Source organism: Cavia porcellus, unplaced genomic scaffold (genome assembly GCF_034190915.1).
Source record: "Cavia porcellus strain 051 isolate PalLab524CR breed Dunkin Hartley unplaced genomic scaffold, mCavPor4.1 scaffold_6, whole genome shotgun sequence".
NCBI classification, from domain to species: Eukaryota; Metazoa; Chordata; class Mammalia; order Rodentia; family Caviidae; genus Cavia; species Cavia porcellus.
This window is the reverse complement of record NW_026947489.1, coordinates 93528041-93546440: the sequence shown is the minus strand read 5'-3', so window position 1 is coordinate 93546440 and position 18400 is coordinate 93528041. Positions and strand designations below refer to the sequence as shown.

The window sequence follows — 18400 nt, the reverse complement described above, 5'->3', positions numbered from 1 at the left end:
CTAAGATCTGTGTGCCTAGCTGGGTAAAATACAAACAAAACATTAAAAGGGACTCTTGCAGGAAAGATTTATAAAGAAACTTGACCAGGTGAAATCTAGGACTCCCAGCCTGAAGAGAAGCAGAGACACTGTGCATGCTCCGTACCTTCTATCTCATGGAACGCCGGGAGTCCCAGAGCGTGGGGTCTCAGACCTGCGTGTCCCAGGGGCGAGGAGGCTGAAGTGCGAGCTCCTGCTCAGTTACGTCGTGCTGCAGTCCACCATGGGCAGGAGAAGAGGATGCAGTCAGAGCGGCAGCTCCATGGGAAGCAGCGCTGATAGCTGAGGACAGTCACCAGTAGAGCAGGGCAGCTACACTGTGTCCCATCTGGATTGGGCACCCCAGCAGCTTCCGCATAGGGACCCTGAGTGTAAAAGGGATCTGGCAGTATCCTTTCCTCCTGTTTCTTCTATTGACCTCCCTCCATGTGGTTAGTTCTAATTACTAGAGAAAGCTGTCCTGGGGGCCTTGGGACTGGCACTGTGGTGATTTGGCAACTTTCCTGGTGGTCTCCTAAGTGTTATCTGGACAGTTCTGAGCCTCTCTTCACCATGTTCTTATTGGATTGGAGCTGTTGTCCTCACCGATCCCTAGTTAAAATGGACTGCAAATGCCAGGAATACCTACCCGAAGCTCTCCTGAGTGCTCCATGCACTGTCCCTCTTGTTCAGGGTGTCCCAAAGCTCTTCTTCCTCAGTTTAATCCAGGCATTGGTGAACCAAGTCCTTTCTTTCCTTATGTCTTCATTGACTAAGCTATGAGTTGTGCATTGTAGACCAAGGCTTCCTTTCACATGGTCTTTGGATTCTCCTTGCCTTTGGATCCCTATGTCCACAGAGACTAAAAAAGGCCATGTGGAGGCACCACAAGGCTCCCCAGTGGGGTCTCAGTGACAGAGACGGCTCTTCTGTTGGGGCCTTAGCTTTTTGTATCCATGGATCTGAACCGAGGTACTCAGTCTGATGTCATGGTCTTTGATTTCAGGTTTATGTGGCGTCCTGACGAACCCAGCTTCTTCCTAAGAGGGCATCATCCTCAAGCTGCCACCTTGGCTGGGGTACAAAAGGCGCTGGCAGCTATTTCCACAATGGACCCACACACCTGTACACCCACAGTGGAAAAAGCAAAGCAGTTTCCCAGGGAACTAGAGAAAGTGATCCTGAGATCCCATGGAACCCGAAGAGACACAGAGTAGTGAAAGCGATTCTGAGCAGCAAGGGCCAGGCAGGAAGCGCACGGTCCTGGACTCCAAGTTACACTAAAAGCTACAGCGATTAAAAACCGAATCCAACACGGTCCTGGTCAGAACCACCAGGCTCAGAGGTCGGTAAAGTAGAAGCCAGGAGGCCGGACCACCTGCACACCTGCTCAGCTTCCTCACCTCTGACACAGGGGCAAATACTTTGCTGGAGGAAACCCGGCTGGGAAGTGGTGCTGGGCAAACTGGCTCTCCAGCGCCACAGAGCGTGTCTGGGCCCACAGGTCTCACTGCGCACTCAACTGCACTCAACTGGGCTCAGAGATCCAAATATTAAAGAGCAGCATTTAAGCTGCTGGAAGACAAAAAGGTAAAAGTCCTGAAGACACAGGTGTTGGGGATGGCTTTCTGAGCAGAACCCTGGTTGTACAAGAAATAGCACCAAGGATGAGCAAATGGAGCCCATCCGATTAAAACCTTTCTGCACAGCACAGGAAACTAGAAACAGAGTGAAGAGTCAACCTCCAGAATGAGATAATATTTTTCCAGCTATTCCTCAGACAAATGAATGTATAAACAACTAAAACGCCACTAGACCCATCCCGAATTTAAAGACCCAGTTAAACAGAGCAGATGAAGGGTGAAGGATCAATAAATACTGTACACAAAAAGTGTTGAATGTCACTGGCCATTTGAAAAATTAAATTAAACAACAGTGAGAGGTAGGTGTGCTGGCCCATGTCTGTAATCACAGACCTCAAGGAGCCTGAAGCGGGAGGATTGCCTTGAGTTCAAGGGCAGCCTGGGCTACATAGCAGGACCTGCCTCAAAAAAGAAATAAATAAGCAAATAAAGAATTACTTATGGGCATATATGCATACATAAAAAACCCCACTGAGGTTCTATTTTATTCCACAAAGGATGACCATCCTCAAGAAATCAAACAATAACAAATGATGGAGAAGCTGTAATGAGAATGGGACTCTCTTGATCATTTTTTGGAAACCACTATGGAGATTCTTTAAACACCTAAAAGGAGGAATTCCACTTGACCACTAGTTGTTTTCCTCAAAGAGTTACAATGTCAGCATTACAGTGCTACAGAAATATCCGTGTTTATAGCAGCACAGTTCATAATCACTGAGTTTGGAAACAGCCTAAGTGTCCATCAGTACATGAATGGATACACAAATGTGGTACGTATATTCAGTGGAGTACTACTCTGTCCTTAAGGATGAAAGGGAGTCATTTGAATACTGTTCTGCCATAATGAAGGGTGAATGGGAGTCACTTGTGGGAAATGCCTGCACCTGGAGGTCATGACATTAAGTGAGGTAAAACAGACGCACAAGTCAAATGCTGCATGTTTTCTCCTAGATGAGGAATCCAACATCTGTGCAAGGAAAGTGCAAAATAAATGAAAGACAATACAGGATAACAGAGAAAGTGATCTTCATACAGCTTTATGGACCGTGTGCTTTACATGCTGTGCTGGTCGATTAGCCAGGTTGTTAAAGTGTTCATAATAAGACACACGATAAGAACTTTTAATAAATACATGAATAGATGCTGGCAACTTTTTCAAAGGAGGTGAAGAGGAAGGGGAAGAATAAAGAATTTAGGGTTCCCCCCACCAAAACAGCAGCTCCCCACAATGGCCAAACACAGTGACGTTTCAGTGTGCCAACCTCAATCCTATCCTGATTGTGTTCTTGAAATGAACTGGTGGGGAACCACACCAAATTCAGTGGTTAGGGTCCCTGTTATCCTAGGGGGAAATTCCATGCAGGTTCCACCAGTTCAGCTGGTGATCAGAATGGTGGAAAGAATTAAGCCTGAGACTGGAGGCACCACTGACTCCTGCTCCCCTGTTAGGGTGCAGACTGAGACCTGCAAGATGGAAAGGGAGACTCTGTACCTGACAGAAATGTGTGGAAAATGTAATTTTTGCTCCAGAAAAAGCACACTTGTCCCTCATGGCAGATCGGGGCACTTCTACAGAAGACGGAATGTTCCTGGCACCTGAGTTAGACAGAAATATTCTAAACAGGGAAACAGGGCTGCACCGTGCAAGGAGTCAGTGCAAGAGAACCAGATGCCTTGTAACCCTGGAGGAAACAGATACCTCCTGCCCTGGGCCAGACCTCAGGGCAAAAGAGCAAAAAAATGCAACCCCATCCCAAGTATAAACATCAGGGACTGATTCTCTAGATGGGTCTCCATCACCTTGAAGAAGCCAGAAGGAGCCACTAACCCAACCCCTAACCAATAACAACCCTGCTGTGTATGCATGCCTGCTTGCAATGTGACTCGCCTCTCCATTGGATCCTGATTTAATCAATTATGCCTGAGTAATTACACTAGCAATTCTATTGGTTGGCCCCAGTTCTGTCCCATCTCATGCCTGCCATGTTTTCACTACCACAAACCTGCCTCATCTCAAGATTTTGCTCTGTAAATTCCTGAGAAAAGACAGAATCTTTGTCAACCCACTAGGAACCCCTTCTGTCTCTCTCTCAGACAGAAGCTTTCTTTCTGTCAAGAAATATATTCTGCTCTTAAAAAATGTAAAATAAATACATGTATTGAAGACATTTAAGAGTGTCACCATAGAGACCCTTCTTGTTTCTAGACTCAGAGCAGACTTGGGATGGCCAGGCAGCTCCTTAGGTTATAATGACCACTCCCACCCGTGGCAGGAAGCCACTTTTGAACTTCTTATTTCATTTCCTATATCAACCAGTGTAAATGGTTGCCTTTTTCTTTTGTCCTTTTGAGACAAGGTCTCTATGCAGTTCAGGCTGACGTTGAGCTCAATTTGTAGCCCAGGCTAGTCTTGAGCTCACAATAATCCTCATGCCTCAGCCTCCCGAGTGCTAGGATTACAGGTGTGTGCTAGCATGCCAAGCGAAGCTGATGAATTTGCTCTACAGGTTTCTTATCTACACCTCTTCATTTTCTGCCTGATTTTTCTTGGTTTCTTTATGTGTGTGCGTATGCAACCTGAATTTGGAGAAATCTGATCATCAACTTGGTTCATGATGCACGAGAGAGTATATATCCCCCTTGGAGCCAAGAAACATGTAAGACTTCTGCAAATCTCGTCCAGAGAGGAGAACTCATGGTCCACAGTGGCGAGCCGATATGTTCTAGTAGCCTCTTCCTTGTGGCCAGAGTCTGTGTTTCACAGGCAAATCTGCTTTGTCAACAAGATTGATCATAAAATAGTTTTTAGACTATGATGAATTTTCAATCTTCTCTGTCCCGAGAAAGAATCATGGGTGTATGACAGTCAATGCTGCTCATAGGAGCAAACCAGGTTTTATGCAAACTGAGACTGAAGAATAATATGGTACCAAGAGCAGAGTCCAAGTGACAGCTGTCTTTGGAGAAGAAGAAGTAGAAAGTTTTGCCCTAGAATAAATTACAGGACATTATGGTGGTAGTTCAACATGGTGGAAGGCCAAATGTGGCATGCTTATTCTGTCGGCCACTTCCTCCTTCTTCTCCAATTACAACTTTCTCCTTCCTTTCCCTGTGCAGGCGAACAAAATTCCAAATGAGCTCCTGGAGCATTATCAGTGCCTGCCCCAAGACCACATCCAGTCAGAGGTCCCATCAACCCACATCCCCATATCCGGGCAATAGGTAAAGCCAAACCCTGGCTGTGTGTGGGCCTCTCTCCATATCCCTTAAATAAAAAGGCCATCTTTCCTTTTCTTATATTCTGCTCCTTTATTTCACCAGAAAACTCTTAACATTTTGGTGCTGTGACTCCGATGGCAGAGCGTTAGCTCCTGGGCATCACTCCCAGCTCAAGCTCCCCTGCCTAGAAACCAGCTTTCCCTCTTCTGGGACCCATTTATTTGCCCCCACTAATCCAAATGCATCACTGAATCTCCTCACTCATCATGGGTGAGCTGTCCTCTGGAGTTTTCTGTTTTTGTTCCTAAAATCCACAGCTTGTGTCAGAAAAGCTATCCACTGCAATCTCTGGACAAAGATGGCAGTTTTCGCGTTCTTTGGACAGGAAGCCCAAGGTAGATCTGTTACCCTCTTGTTCTCTGGGACCCCTCCCTGCACTTTTGGTGATGGCTGAGGAGAACGGGAGTCCAGACCTTGTGTCACACTGTCAAAACAGGTGAAGACGAGTTTTGATAGGTGTGACCCGGACAGCTGCCAAGTTCCTTGAGAGAGCTAAAGCTCTTACATCTCAAGGTAAAGTTATTCTTTTGGTTCACGTTTAATTCAGTCTTGGGGACCAATTGTTGTGCCCCCAAAAACATACCTCTAAGGTGCCTGCTTCATAAACTTGGTGTCCTTGGCCTCAATAAGGCTATAAAAAGCACAAAGCTGATCTTTTGTTTATACTTTTGTCATAGTGGCACCATGTTGGCAGAAACCCCTCATTTTCAGGCCTTTTCTCCCTTGAGGACGTGTCCCTCTCTCTCTCTGTCCTGTGTGGTGGCCCAAGCACTCCTGGCTTGCTCTGTCCCCCTAGACCCCTTAGATGAGGTGGCTCCTGACTTTACAGCTACTCCCCTGTATCTCCAAGACCAAATCCCTCATCTTTCTGTGCCCCCTGTGCTGTCCTCTCCGCCTTTCTCACTCCCAGTGGCCTCTAATCCTTTCCTTAGTTCCTCTCCCCAGGCTCACATTTCTCAGTCTCCTCTACCTGAGCCGTGTATTCTATCAGATGACTCTTCTTCTTTGTCCTCTTCTCTTGCATGGCCATTTTACCCACAACCTCACTATATTAGGTCTCACGCATTTCAGCCGCAGAGCAGGCCACATGGTATTTGACCGCCATCTTGTCATTCCATATCACATGGCCTTCAGCAGCCATCTTGCTGCAGGTCACATGGAGGACATTCACCGTCTTGTGGTTCTCCGCCAGGTGACAGTGCGCCGCCATCTTATAACAGCCACAGGGTAAATAGTCATCATTTTACAGTCCCTCGTCATCAGACCAGCAGCAGCCATCTAGTTGCAGGTCACATAATGAGCACTTGCCATTTGGGCTCCCTCACCATGGAACTGACAGCAGCCATCTTCTTGTTTGTCTCATGCTGACCAGTCACCATGTTGTGCTTCCCTTTTGTGTGGTATCGAGTGTCCATTTTGTGGTTGATCACCCAGTAAGTGCCTGGTGTTGATCACCCACAGATGCCTGCTGGGTGGTTGGCAGCTCGGTGGCCATCTATCTATACCTCCCACTCCAGAGCCCTCTTGGCTTCAGTCCCTAGTCCCATGGCATTAATAGGCTGGTCCTGAGGGACTAGTTCGTATTCATCTTCCTTTTTCCCTTTGCCAACTGACCTCAGAGTAACCACAATATAGCTTCCTTTTCTGCTCTTCTTATTTCAAGAGATCTCTATTAATTAACATACAAAAAGCTTCACACTGATATATTTACTATAGTTTAAGTTGGCCAACTATACTTGAGTGCACTCCAATTTTGTAAGATGTTTGTCAGTTTGTGTATCTGTTGTGTGTTTGTCCAGTCTGTTTATACTGTACAGATTGTCTGCCCATGTTTGTCCATGTGTTTGCTCTCAAAACAGCTGTTCTTTTTTATTTGAGCTCAACAATCATTTTTCCTTTTTCTTTGGCATTTTCAAATAATTAAACCCAGGTTTATTTGTCTTATAGATTTAAAAGCATGCTTCTACCTCAGTTGCCAGCTGGTCAAAATGTTGCTAAACCTGGTTAAACAAAATCCCTCGGGGGTGAGAAGACACTGGACGGGACTTCTATTGATGAATAAGAAAGTGGCCACCTGGTAACTTCAACCAGTTCTTGTTCATCAAGCAGAGGCCCCAGTAATCTCCATAGCCTTGCAGGAGACACCCCAACTAAAGTTCGTATGACTAAGACAATTCCTTGTTGCTGATCTGATTTTATATTCATGCCTTCAAATGTAAAACTGGGATTGTTTATGATGATACATATTTTCTTTCAGATCCAGAATCTGCCTTTTTCTTGTGCTCCAGCCAAGAAATTAAAGTCAAATCAACATGAGGTCATCAGTCAAATGATAATTTTTAAACAAAAATTTATGTAATGTCCATCACACAAGGACGTGAGAGCCAATGAGTGACAATTTCTATAACCTAAAAACATTTTCTAAACTTAACTGTCAGCCCTTCTGCTCATGATTTAATTATACATGCTTTTTTCTATATAATTTAATTATACATGCTTTGATTAAAGTTTGTTGTTACCTGATATGTGCCCAAATCGAAGGTATCATACAGATAAAATCAATAACAAGTATACTAAATTCTTTTTAGATTCCTTTTATTGGGATCCACAAGATATTATCTAGAAAAAGATTATATGATGTATATTGAGGCCATCATTAACTATACTCAACTGGCCTTAAATGACACTGCAGCTAATCTCTCTCCTAAATAAAAAAGGTAAAATTAATAAAACAGGCCATCCTCCAAAATAAAATGGCAGGAAACCTTCTAACAACACAGAGGTACTTAAACAATTGTAAAAAATAAATACATGTATGACCAATCAATGACATGTGAGTTTCTAAAATTCCCTGGACCTTATCCTTATCCTCCTTATGGGAAGCCATTACTAAAATTATACTCATAGATACCCTGTGGATTCTAATATTTCCCTACTTCACACTTAATTGATTCTTTGTGTTTGTCTCCTCAAGACTTAAGGCTGTACACCTACCAAAGATGAAAATCGCTGCTGTCCACTGAGGGCCACTGGGTTAGAAGCTCTGCAGAGTGTCCCTGACTGCCGTGCAACAGCTTCAACCCCTTCAGCCTGATGAAGCCAGATCGGTCATCATCCATTACCCCTCATGGCAGTTTGGGTTACTTCTTCAGAGGAAAAATACTACAGCAGCTGAGTCAGTTAAAAATGTTATAGGAAATCAGACAGGGGTAGGGCCTCCAAGGAGCCAGCACAGAGGACGGGAGGTCTTGTGACCTAGGAGAAGATAGATACCTCCTGCCGGGGGCCAGATCCTAATACAAAAGAATAAACTTGGCCCTCAATCCCCACAGGCAGAACTTCTTAATATAACTTTTCGAGTTTTCGAAAACAGAGATAAATTCAAAAGGAAAAAGCAATCTGATCTTTCAGCAGTGTCTCTTGGAGCTCTGAGACAGGTAAACCCAAACAAGGAAGAGCTGCCTGAGTCCCTTCTGGACCATGCGTCAAGTAAGAGGAGAAAGGATGTTGAAGAGTATGCCTTTTCTGCAATGTCAAGGGCCATTGGAAGCGTGACTGTCATCGCCTCCAGAGAGCTGGTAAGCCATCCTCTAAATCCTTGCCTTCACAGCAGCTTTTGTCACCAATGGATTCATCACTGACTGATGTAGTTGCTGCTGAAGATTGATGGGGCTCAGGGCCTACAGGCCCCATGAAGGAATCCTCAGAGCCCCAAGTCCACTGGAGTTCTCAGGTAGAACACTGTCTGTCCTTGTGGATATAGAGCTCACATACAGTGTTCTTCCTGAGTTTTCAGGCCCTTGTATTAAGTCCTCAGTCACTGCAGTAAGTGTTGACAGCCAAACTACACAGGCCCTGCAGATAGGGCCCATTCTATGCAGGTTCCAAACTGTCTTCTTTACCCATAGCTTTCTAGTAACTCCAGCATGTCCTGCACCCCATCTAGGTAGGGACCTTCTCCAAAGGCTTAACTTCTCCTTTACCTTCTCCCTCCCCACACCTCTAGTCCTCCAGGCACCCTCACAGTGCACTGCAAAGCCACCCCCTCCCCTCCCTTCTTCTCTGGTCCATCCCATAGTTGGAAACACCTCCAAACACACCTGCAATACCCATGCCATGCCTGTTTTAATTCGACTCAGTGATCCCTCAGTTTTTCCTTGCATTCCTTCAGTTTTTCCTTGCGTTCCCCAATATCCTGTAGCTCTTAAACATTTAAGGGGACTTAAGCCTGTAATCGAGCATCTTTTACACAATGTTTTTCTTAAACCTATCCATTTGTTCTACAATACTCTCATTCTTCCGGTACTCTAGCCTAATGGGTCCTACAAGACCTTAGGGTAAGCTCTGATGGTATTACCCCAGCGCACCCCATTGTGCCAAACCCTTGTACTGCGTTTTCTCATATCGCTCCATCCTCCACTTGCTTCAAAGTCCTTAAAAACGCTTTTGTAAAAGCATGTCCTCTACACCCTGATTGTCCAGATTCCTCAGTTTTTATGCAGACTGACCCAGACACCCTCAGGTGTCAACAAATTACACATGCCATATCTATATTAGAACCTCTCCTCAGAGACTCAAACCACCCCTCTCCTTTACTACTCATCAATTTCATGGACACATCCTTAGTCAAGACTGGTAGATAGATTTTACACACATGCCCTGCCACAAAAGTTTCAAATATTTTCTTACCTTTGTTTGTGCTTTATCAGGATGGATAGAAGCCTTTTGCACAACCAGGGATACTCCTGATGTAGTTACTAAAGTCGTGTTACAGGAAATCATCTCAAGGTCTGGTCTACCTCAGCTTCTCCAGTCAGATAATGGTCCAGCCTTTATTTCTCAGATCCTTCAACAGGACTGCAGCCAAAGTGGAGTGGCCCAAAGCTGGTCTTCCTCAGAACTCCAATGGTTGTCAGGGTCACTGGGCTGCCATGCTGACTCCACATCACTCAAGCACAGCAGTGCCCTCCTAGTCCTACCTGCCCTGACTCTAAACATCCTGAGTGGTCATCACATCTCCTACTTTCCATCATCTTTGCCTCACCGAGGTGCCACAGCCACAACTTTCAGGCGAGGTCATGTTTTGTTGTACTATTTGGTTCCTAATCCGTTTTAAGAGACCCCACTGGGTCTAGGATCTCCTCCAACTTACAGTGACACAGCCATGGTGCTCCCACACCTGCGCTACAATTTCCCAAACATGATTCACCTGCCAGGCCTTACCTTTCTCATGCTTCCCATTCTCTCCAGCTCCAGCCCTGGACCAAGGACAGGTCTGACCTGTACTTTTACTTTTCCCCCTCAGATGGGGAACAATCACCTCTCTTAACTCCATCCTTTCCAACTCTATCTTGTGTTGAAGGTTATTCCTCCCTAAGGCCCTGATGGAACCACACATTTGGATCAAGGGCACTTTTCCTTGCACCTCTCCGAGGTTCTTAAAATATGACAGTGGCCTGCCTCCTCATAGCACCTTGTCTCTTTATTTCTCCAATCTAGGATATGAGCATTCACCAAGGATAAAGTAGTCCTGGCAGAAACAGCAGGTACTAGCTTCTGCATGGGCATCAACCATCATCCTGGAAACCCTCATAAACCCCAACATGACACACCTGTTCAACAGGAAGTAATAAAAGGGATTCTTCCCCCTTTTCCTAACAATAAAAAGATGAGAATGAAAGAGTTTTTCCCTAGAGAAAATTACAGGACATTATGGCGGTAGTCCAACATAGTGGAAGGCCAAATCGGGGATGCTTACCCTGAGGGCCACTTTCTCCACCTCCCAAAAAACAACTTCCTCCTTCCTTTCTCTGTGCACGTGAAGAGAATTCCAATCAGCTCCTTGCATGACATCAATGCCAGCCCCAAACACCACATCCGGTCAGAGGTGACATATGCACCACACCCCCATATCCAGCAGAGCAGAAAGCCAAATCCTTGCTGGCTGTGGGTTCCTTTCCACATCCTTGAAATAAAACGGCTACTTTTACTTTTTCTTATAACTGCTCCTTTATTGTGCCAGCAAACTCTAAGAGAAGCAAGAAAGAAAACACAAAGTTGATAAGGAAGAATGATGTTCATCCATTTACAATGAGGAAGGCATATGATCCACTGCAACTACCAGGACATTTCACCAGGGAGACACACTTACCTAATTAAGTAATTGCCTGTTTACTAACAGTAGCAATTACAAGGAAATAGGGCGCTAATAATGACAGCAAGCACTTAGCAGGGTATAAAAGGGTCCAAGGGCAGGGAAGTTTCCACTCCTCAGACACCTCCACCTCGCAAACCACCCAGAACTGTAGTCCCGACACCATGGTCAACTCCTGTTGTGGCTCCATCTGCTCTGAGCAGGGCTGTGGCCAGGAGAGCTGCTGCCAGCCCAGGTGTTTCCAGACCACCTGCTGCAGGACCACCTGCTGCAGGCCCAGCTGCTGCATCTCCAGCTGCTGCAGGCCCAGCTGCTGCATCTCTAGCTGCTGCAGGCCCAGCTGCTGCCGCCCCAGCTGCTGTATCTCTAGTTGCTGCAGGCCCCAGTGCTGCCAGCCCACCTGCTGCATCTCCAGCTGTTGCAGGCCTCAGTGCTGCCAGCCCAGCTGCTGCCGCCCTAGCTGCTGCATCTCCAGCTGTTGCCGTCCCAGCTGCTGTGAGACCACCTGCTGCAGAACAACCTGCTGCAGACCTTCCTGCTGTATCTCCAGCTGCTGCAGGCCTCAGTGCTGCATCTCCAGCTGTTGCCGCCCCAGCTGCTGTGTGTCCAGTTGCTGCAGGCCCCAGTGCTGCCAGCCCACCTGCTGCATCTCCAGCTGTTGCAGGCCTCAGTGCTGCCAGCCCTGCTGCTGCCGCCCTAGCTGCTGCATCTCCAGCTGTTGCCGTCCCAGCTGCTGTGAGACCACCTGCTGCAGAACAACCTGCTGCAGACCTTCCTGCTGTATCTCCAGCTGCTGCAGGCCTCAGTGCTGCATCTCCAGCTGTTGCCGCCCCAGCTGCTGTGTGTCCAGCTGCTGCAGGCCCCAGTGCTGCATCTCTAGCTGCTGCCGCCCCAGCTGCTCTAGTGCCTCATGCTGCTGATGGTACTGCCCTGCCTGCTTGGGTCCTTCATCACTAGTCAGCCCTGGTGTAGACCGCTGGGCAGCTGAGTTATGAGAGGGGAATTATGAAACCTCAGCTCCACCTGGGATTCCTTTTGGCCTCCATATGTGAATACCCCACCTCGTTACTCTCTCAAATGAGCACCCATTTAATTTTTTCTCTAAACTCTGTCAAATGCTCTGGAATCCCCACGGAAATATCTGTTCTGTGCCCCATTTTCTCACCTGGAACTATGCTCACCTCTTAAATAAAGGTGGATTTTGCAGGCATACCTTTATAAAGGCATCAGGTCTCCTTGTTTTTCCTTCTTGAATCTTTGTCCTTAGGCATGCATCAGTCTCAGCAGAGCCCCTGACAGGAAGTCCTCAGACAGGAAGGAGCTTTTCAGAACCTGCAGGCTCCTGGCTGAGGATGTGTCCTGGGGGAGGGGCGGGTCCTGGGCAGGAGAGCAAAGCTCTGGGAGCAGAGCTCACTCTGGGCCAGGGAGGTGGGAAGCAAGGGCTCTCTCTGGCCTCCCTTGAGGAAAGGTTTGCTGGTGCTGGTGGGGACAGGGGGTGGGGCATTGAGGGACACAAGGTGGCACTGTAGTCTGGTAGAGGTCCTTGGTGGGATGTGCCCTGCCGCTGCCTCCCAGGATGTGCCACTCTCTGTCACTTTACCTGAGTGCCTGGGCTGCCCTCCATCCTCTCCCAGGTTCCCTACATCAGTTCCTTTGATCCTTTCCAGTATATCATTTTCTCTCCAACTCTGGGGTGTGGGGTTTTGGCTGAGGGTGCTCTTCCTGAGACACCCGTGTTCCCCATCTTGGTGGACCTGGATATGCTCTGACCAAGGAATGAGTGAATCTCCTGCTTCTTTCCAAGTTTCTGACTTTGGCTGGCTTTTTACTTCTCTTGAATTCTCTATTGCTGGGACCCCTGGATCTGTGGAGCAGTGAACAACATGCCATCGGCCATTCTTTTCTTTCCTTTTTTTTTTTATTTAAACAGAAAAAAGAAAGGAAATAAAAAAACAAAGCTGTAGAAGTGTACAAGTAATACAGAATTTCAAGAAAAAAATATACAGTAAGAAATCACTAATTAAGGTTACATATTGTCATCTTAGAAACAGTTGCCCAAATTATAAAACTAAAGCATATAAAATGGACTGTCATAAAGTGAGATTGCAGACAGTTTCATTCAATGATCCAACAAAAGTTCAGTAATATGGTTTTCCATCCTACACACTCAAACATACATGCAGTTATATCCCTTAGACCACCTTCCTTTCCTCTCTTTTTTACAATAACAATTACACTTTTTTATTACTCCTACAGTTCTTATTACTATTTTTTGAAGAGACTAAAACCAAACGTGACTAAACAATAGAGTGTCAGTTAGAACAGAAGGATGGGCATAGTACATGATGCAAAAATAGAATACCAGTTGATGAAAAGTGGGTACCATTGTGCCTCTTGCAATTTTTAAAATAGGTTGCCTATATCATCAGGTATAATAGAATTGATCAAAACAGTACAGAACAAGACCAATAAAACCTACACTGGAGACCTTACAGTTCTTCAAAAGAAGACAATAGTCAAAATGGGCATCATAGTAAATCTTATTGCCTTCAAAGTGGTTGCCTATACCCTCAAACTTGATACTATCAAACAAAATAGAAATAGTAAAATCAGACAGAACAAAATGGGGAGAACAATACTGGGGTTCAAATCAGGTTAATAGGAAAACAAAAAAGTTACTATAATATAAACTGCTATTTTTAATGTAGTTTTCACTTAATTAAAAAAATAAAAAACAGATTAATTTAAAAAGGAGGGGGGGTGGTTGAGATAAAAAAGGACATTGTAACAGAACAACACAGGTCAGAACCAAACAATTTAAGCATCATTGTGTTTCACCACCAGATAATCTAACATAATAGTAGTCACCATAGTGCCTCTTTCCTTGAATTATTTGAGTATAACTTTGTATACTACAGCATCAAGCATATCAAGACAGTGTGAAGCCATGCAAGAGAATGAAAGAATTACAGGGTATTTAGAACCAGCTAACAGAAAATGAACAACGGTTTCTATATTATCTCTTTACCTATGAAAAATTTTGTTTATACTATCGCATATAGTAAAATATAGTAAGACACAACATGTTAAAACCAGTGGAAACAGATGTACAACAGCTTGATGGGACTTCAAAACAAGATGATATTAAATCAGCTCTAGCTTTTATGTTGTGTTGTTTTCTTCAAAATAGCTATTCATACTATCACAGATACTAAAATCGAACAACCCAGGTTAAAACCATTGCAATTAATGAGTGAAAACATTATATGGCTTCAAACCAATATGATTGGGAATCATGATTGCCACATACTTTTCCGTATTCTTATCATTTCTTACACTAGGGAAACTATTCGGTATTTATACATGTGAGTTTGATTTATTTCACTTATGAGTATGGTCTCAAGCTGAGTCCATTTACTTATAAACATCTCAATGTGATCATTCTTTAAAGCTGAGTAGTACTCCATTGTATAAAAATACCACAACTTTTTTTGTATCCATTCCTCAGTTGATGGACACTTAGGTTGTTTCCACGATCTGGCTATTACAAATTGTGCTGCTATAAACATGGGTGCACATATATCACTGTGGTATGATGCTTTCAATTCTTCTGGGAATATGCCTAGAATAGCTGCGTCAAATGTGGCTTCCAGTCCCAGCTTTCTGAGAAATCTCCAGACTGACCTCCACAATGGTTACACTAGTCCACACTCCCACCAACCATGTAGGAGAGTTCTTTTTTCCCCACAGCCTCTCCAGCATTTGTTGTTGGTGGTTTTCTTGATCTTGGCCATTCTTTCAGGAGTGAGATGGAATCTCAGTGTGGTTTTAATTTGTGTTTCTCTAATGACTAATGATGATGAACATTTTTTCATATATTTATTTGCCATTTGTATTTCTTCATCTGAAAATTGTTTATTCATCTCAGATGCCCATTGTTGGATTGGGTCTTTGAATTTTGGGGGTCTGATTTTTTAAAATTCTTTATATATTTTAGACAGAAGTCCTTTGTCTGAGGGGCAGTTCACTAAGATTTTTCCCAGTTTGTGGGTTTTCTTTTCACTAAGCTGGAGATTTCTTTTGACGTGCAGAAACTTTTTAATAAGAGGTGATCCCAATTATTGACTCTGGGAAGTGTTACCCGTGCGGTTTGAATCCTGTTCATGAATTCTCTACCTACCCCTATGTCTTCAAGTTTCTACCCAATTTGTCTTCCAATAGATTCAGTGTTTCTGTTTTAATATTTAGATCTTTGATCCATTTAGATTTTATTGTAGTACATGGTGATAGGCATGGGTCTAGTTTTAGTTTTTGGCATATAGAGAACCAGTTTTTCCAACACCATTTATTAAAGAGACTGTCGCTCTTCCAGTGAACATGTTTGGCCCCTTTATGGAAGATAAGGTGTTGAATGTGTTTGTAGTTGCGCTGTATCTTCTAATCTATTCCACGGATCTTCGGCTCTGTTATGGTTCCAGTATCATGTTGATTTTACTACAGTTGCTTTTTGTAGTATAACTTCAAGTCAGGGATTGTGATACTTCCTGCCTTGCCTTTGCTGCTTAGAACTGTCCTTGCTATTCTAGGTCTCTTCTCACTCCAGATGAATTTTAGGAGTGATTTCTCAAGTTCTATGAGGTATGTTGAAGGTATTTTTATTGGGATTACCTTGAATCTGTATTAAAGTTTTGGGAGAATGGCCATTTTCATAATATTTATTCTTCCTATCCATGAACAAGGGATGTCTTTCCATTTTCTGAGATCATCTTCAATTTCATTTTTCAGTGTATTATAATTTTCCCTGTATAGTTCTTTCACTTCTTTCATGAGAGTAATTCCTAAATATTACATTTGTTTGGTTTCTAATGTGAAGGTGTGGCTTCCTTTATTTGTTGTTATTGTATAGGAATGCTATTGATTTGTGAGTACTGATTTTATATCCAGCTACATTACTGAGTTTATTTATTATACCTAGGAGTCTTTCAATGGAGTTTTGGGGATCTTCTATATAGAGTATCATGTCATCTGCAAATAATGATAATTTAACTTCTTCTTTTCTTATCTTGACACCTTTTATTTCTCTCTCTTTTCTAATTGCTCTGGCTAGTATTTCCAGTACTATATTAAATAGGAGGGGTGATAAGAGACATCCTTGTCTTGTGCCTGATTTTAAAGTAAAGGCCTTCAATTTTTGGCCATTTAGTATGATATTGGCTGTTGGTTTATCGTAGATGGCCTTTATTATATTGAGGTAAAGACCATCTATTCCAATTTTCTGCAAGGTTCTTATCATAAATGAATGTTGGACCTTATCAAAAGCTTTTTCTGCACCTATAGGAATGATCATTCTCAAAAATAGACCATATATTAATTCACAGAACATATTTAAATAAATGCAAAAGGGTTGAAATTACCCCTTGCATGCTATCAGACCATAACGCTATGAAATTAGAAATTAATGATAAAGGGATACTGCAAAATTCCCACATACACATGGAAACTGGATAACACACTCTTGAGTAATCAGTGGGTCACAGAGGAAATTAAAGAAGAAATTAAACAATACCTACAAACATATGAAAACACAAATACAACTTACCGGAATCTGTGGGATTCAATGAGAGCTGTCCTCAGAGGAAAATTTATTGCACTGAGTTCCCACATCAGGAAAACAGAACAAATACAAATAAATAACCTGATGTTACACCTCAAACATCTACAAAAAGAAGAGCAAGTCAAGCCCAAAGCCAAAAGAAGAGAAGAAATTATAAAATCAGATCAGAAATCCATGCAATAATGACTAAGAAAAAAATCCAAAAAAAATCAATGAATCAAAGAGTTGGTTCTTTGAAAGAATAAATAAAATCGACAAGCCCCTAGCCAATCTTATTTTAAAAATGGAAGAAAAGCTCAAATTCATGTAATTAGGAATGAAAGAGGCAAAATCACTACAGACCCTATAGAAATACAGAAGATCATCAACACCTATTTCAAAAAACTCTACTCTCAAAGGTTTGATAACACAGAGGAAATAGACAGGTTCCTAGAAGCATACGAACTACCAAAGCTAGGTCATGGAGATGTAACTGCTGAATAACCCAATTTCTATTAATTAAATTAAAAACGTAATTAAATCTTTACCTACAAAGAAGAGCCCAGGCCCAGACGGATTCACTGCAGAATTCTACAAGAAATACAAAGAAGACCTAATGCCAACACTCCTCAAACTCTTCAATGAAATTGAAAGGGAAGCAATCCTTCCTAAATAGTTCCTAGAAGCAAATATTACACTAGTACCAAAACCTGAGAAAGACCCAACTGAAAAAGAGAACTACAGACCAACCTCCCTAATGAACACAGATGCAAAAATCCTCAATAAAATATTGTCAAATAGGATGCAGCAAATCATCAAGCAGATCATACACCATGACCAAGTGGGATTCATCCCAGGAATGCAGGGATGGTTCAACATACGTAAATCAATAAATGTAATCCACCATATCAATAGAGCCAAAAGGGAGAGCCATCGGCCATTCTTGACCTAATGAACGCTGCATGCCCTTGTCTATGTGTGCAGGAGCCTGATGTGTTGTGTTGTGCTTTGCTAAGATCTGTGTGCCTGGATGAAGTACAAACAAAACATGAAAAGGGACCCTTGCAGGAAAGATTCATAAAGAAAAGCATTCACGAGAAATTTGGGAGGACTCCCAGCAGCAGGATAAGCAGAGACACCGGGCATGCTCTGTATCTTCTACCTCATGGAATGCCCGGGAATCCCAGAGTGTGGGTTCTCAGACCTGCCTCTCATAGGCCGAGGAGGCTGAGGTGCGAGCTCCTGTGTAACCGCTGGCTGCAGGCCACCCTGGGCAGAAGAGGATGCCATCAGATCAGCAGCTCCATGGGAAGCAGCACTGATAGCCGAGAACAGTCACCAGGAGAGCAAGGCAGCTGCACCATGCCCCATCTGGACTGAGCACCCCAGCATCTTCTGCACAAGGACCCAGTGTCTAAAAGGGATCCGGCAGTATCCTGTCCTCCTGTTTCTCCCATTGGCCTATCCTCAGCTGGTTAGTTCTAATTAACAGAAAAATTTGTCCGGGAGTTTTGGGGGTGGCACTGCGCTGATTTGGCAACTTTCCTGGTTGTATCCCAGGTGTTATCTGGACAGTTCTGAGCCTCTCGTCCCCATGCCCTTATTGGAGTGGAGTTGTTATCCTCACCAATCCCCAGTTAAAATGGACTGCAAATGCCAGGAACACCCAACCGGGGGTCCCCTTTATGCTCCATGCACTGTCTCCATTCT

The 18400-nt window shown here is 43.9% G+C and overlaps 1 protein-coding gene across 1 annotated transcript; it reads left to right on the top strand.

Annotated features, from left to right (window-relative positions):
- The first annotated feature begins 11224 nt into the window (after positions 1-11224).
- LOC100734146 (keratin-associated protein 4-12-like) lies at positions 11225-12319 on the top strand. The gene has a single exon (XM_063249719.1). The coding sequence runs from the start codon at positions 11262-11264 to the stop codon at positions 12015-12017; it is 756 nt and encodes a 251-aa protein (XP_063105789.1). The 5' UTR covers positions 11225-11261; the 3' UTR covers positions 12018-12319.
- Positions 12320-18400: the final 6081 nt, after the last annotated feature.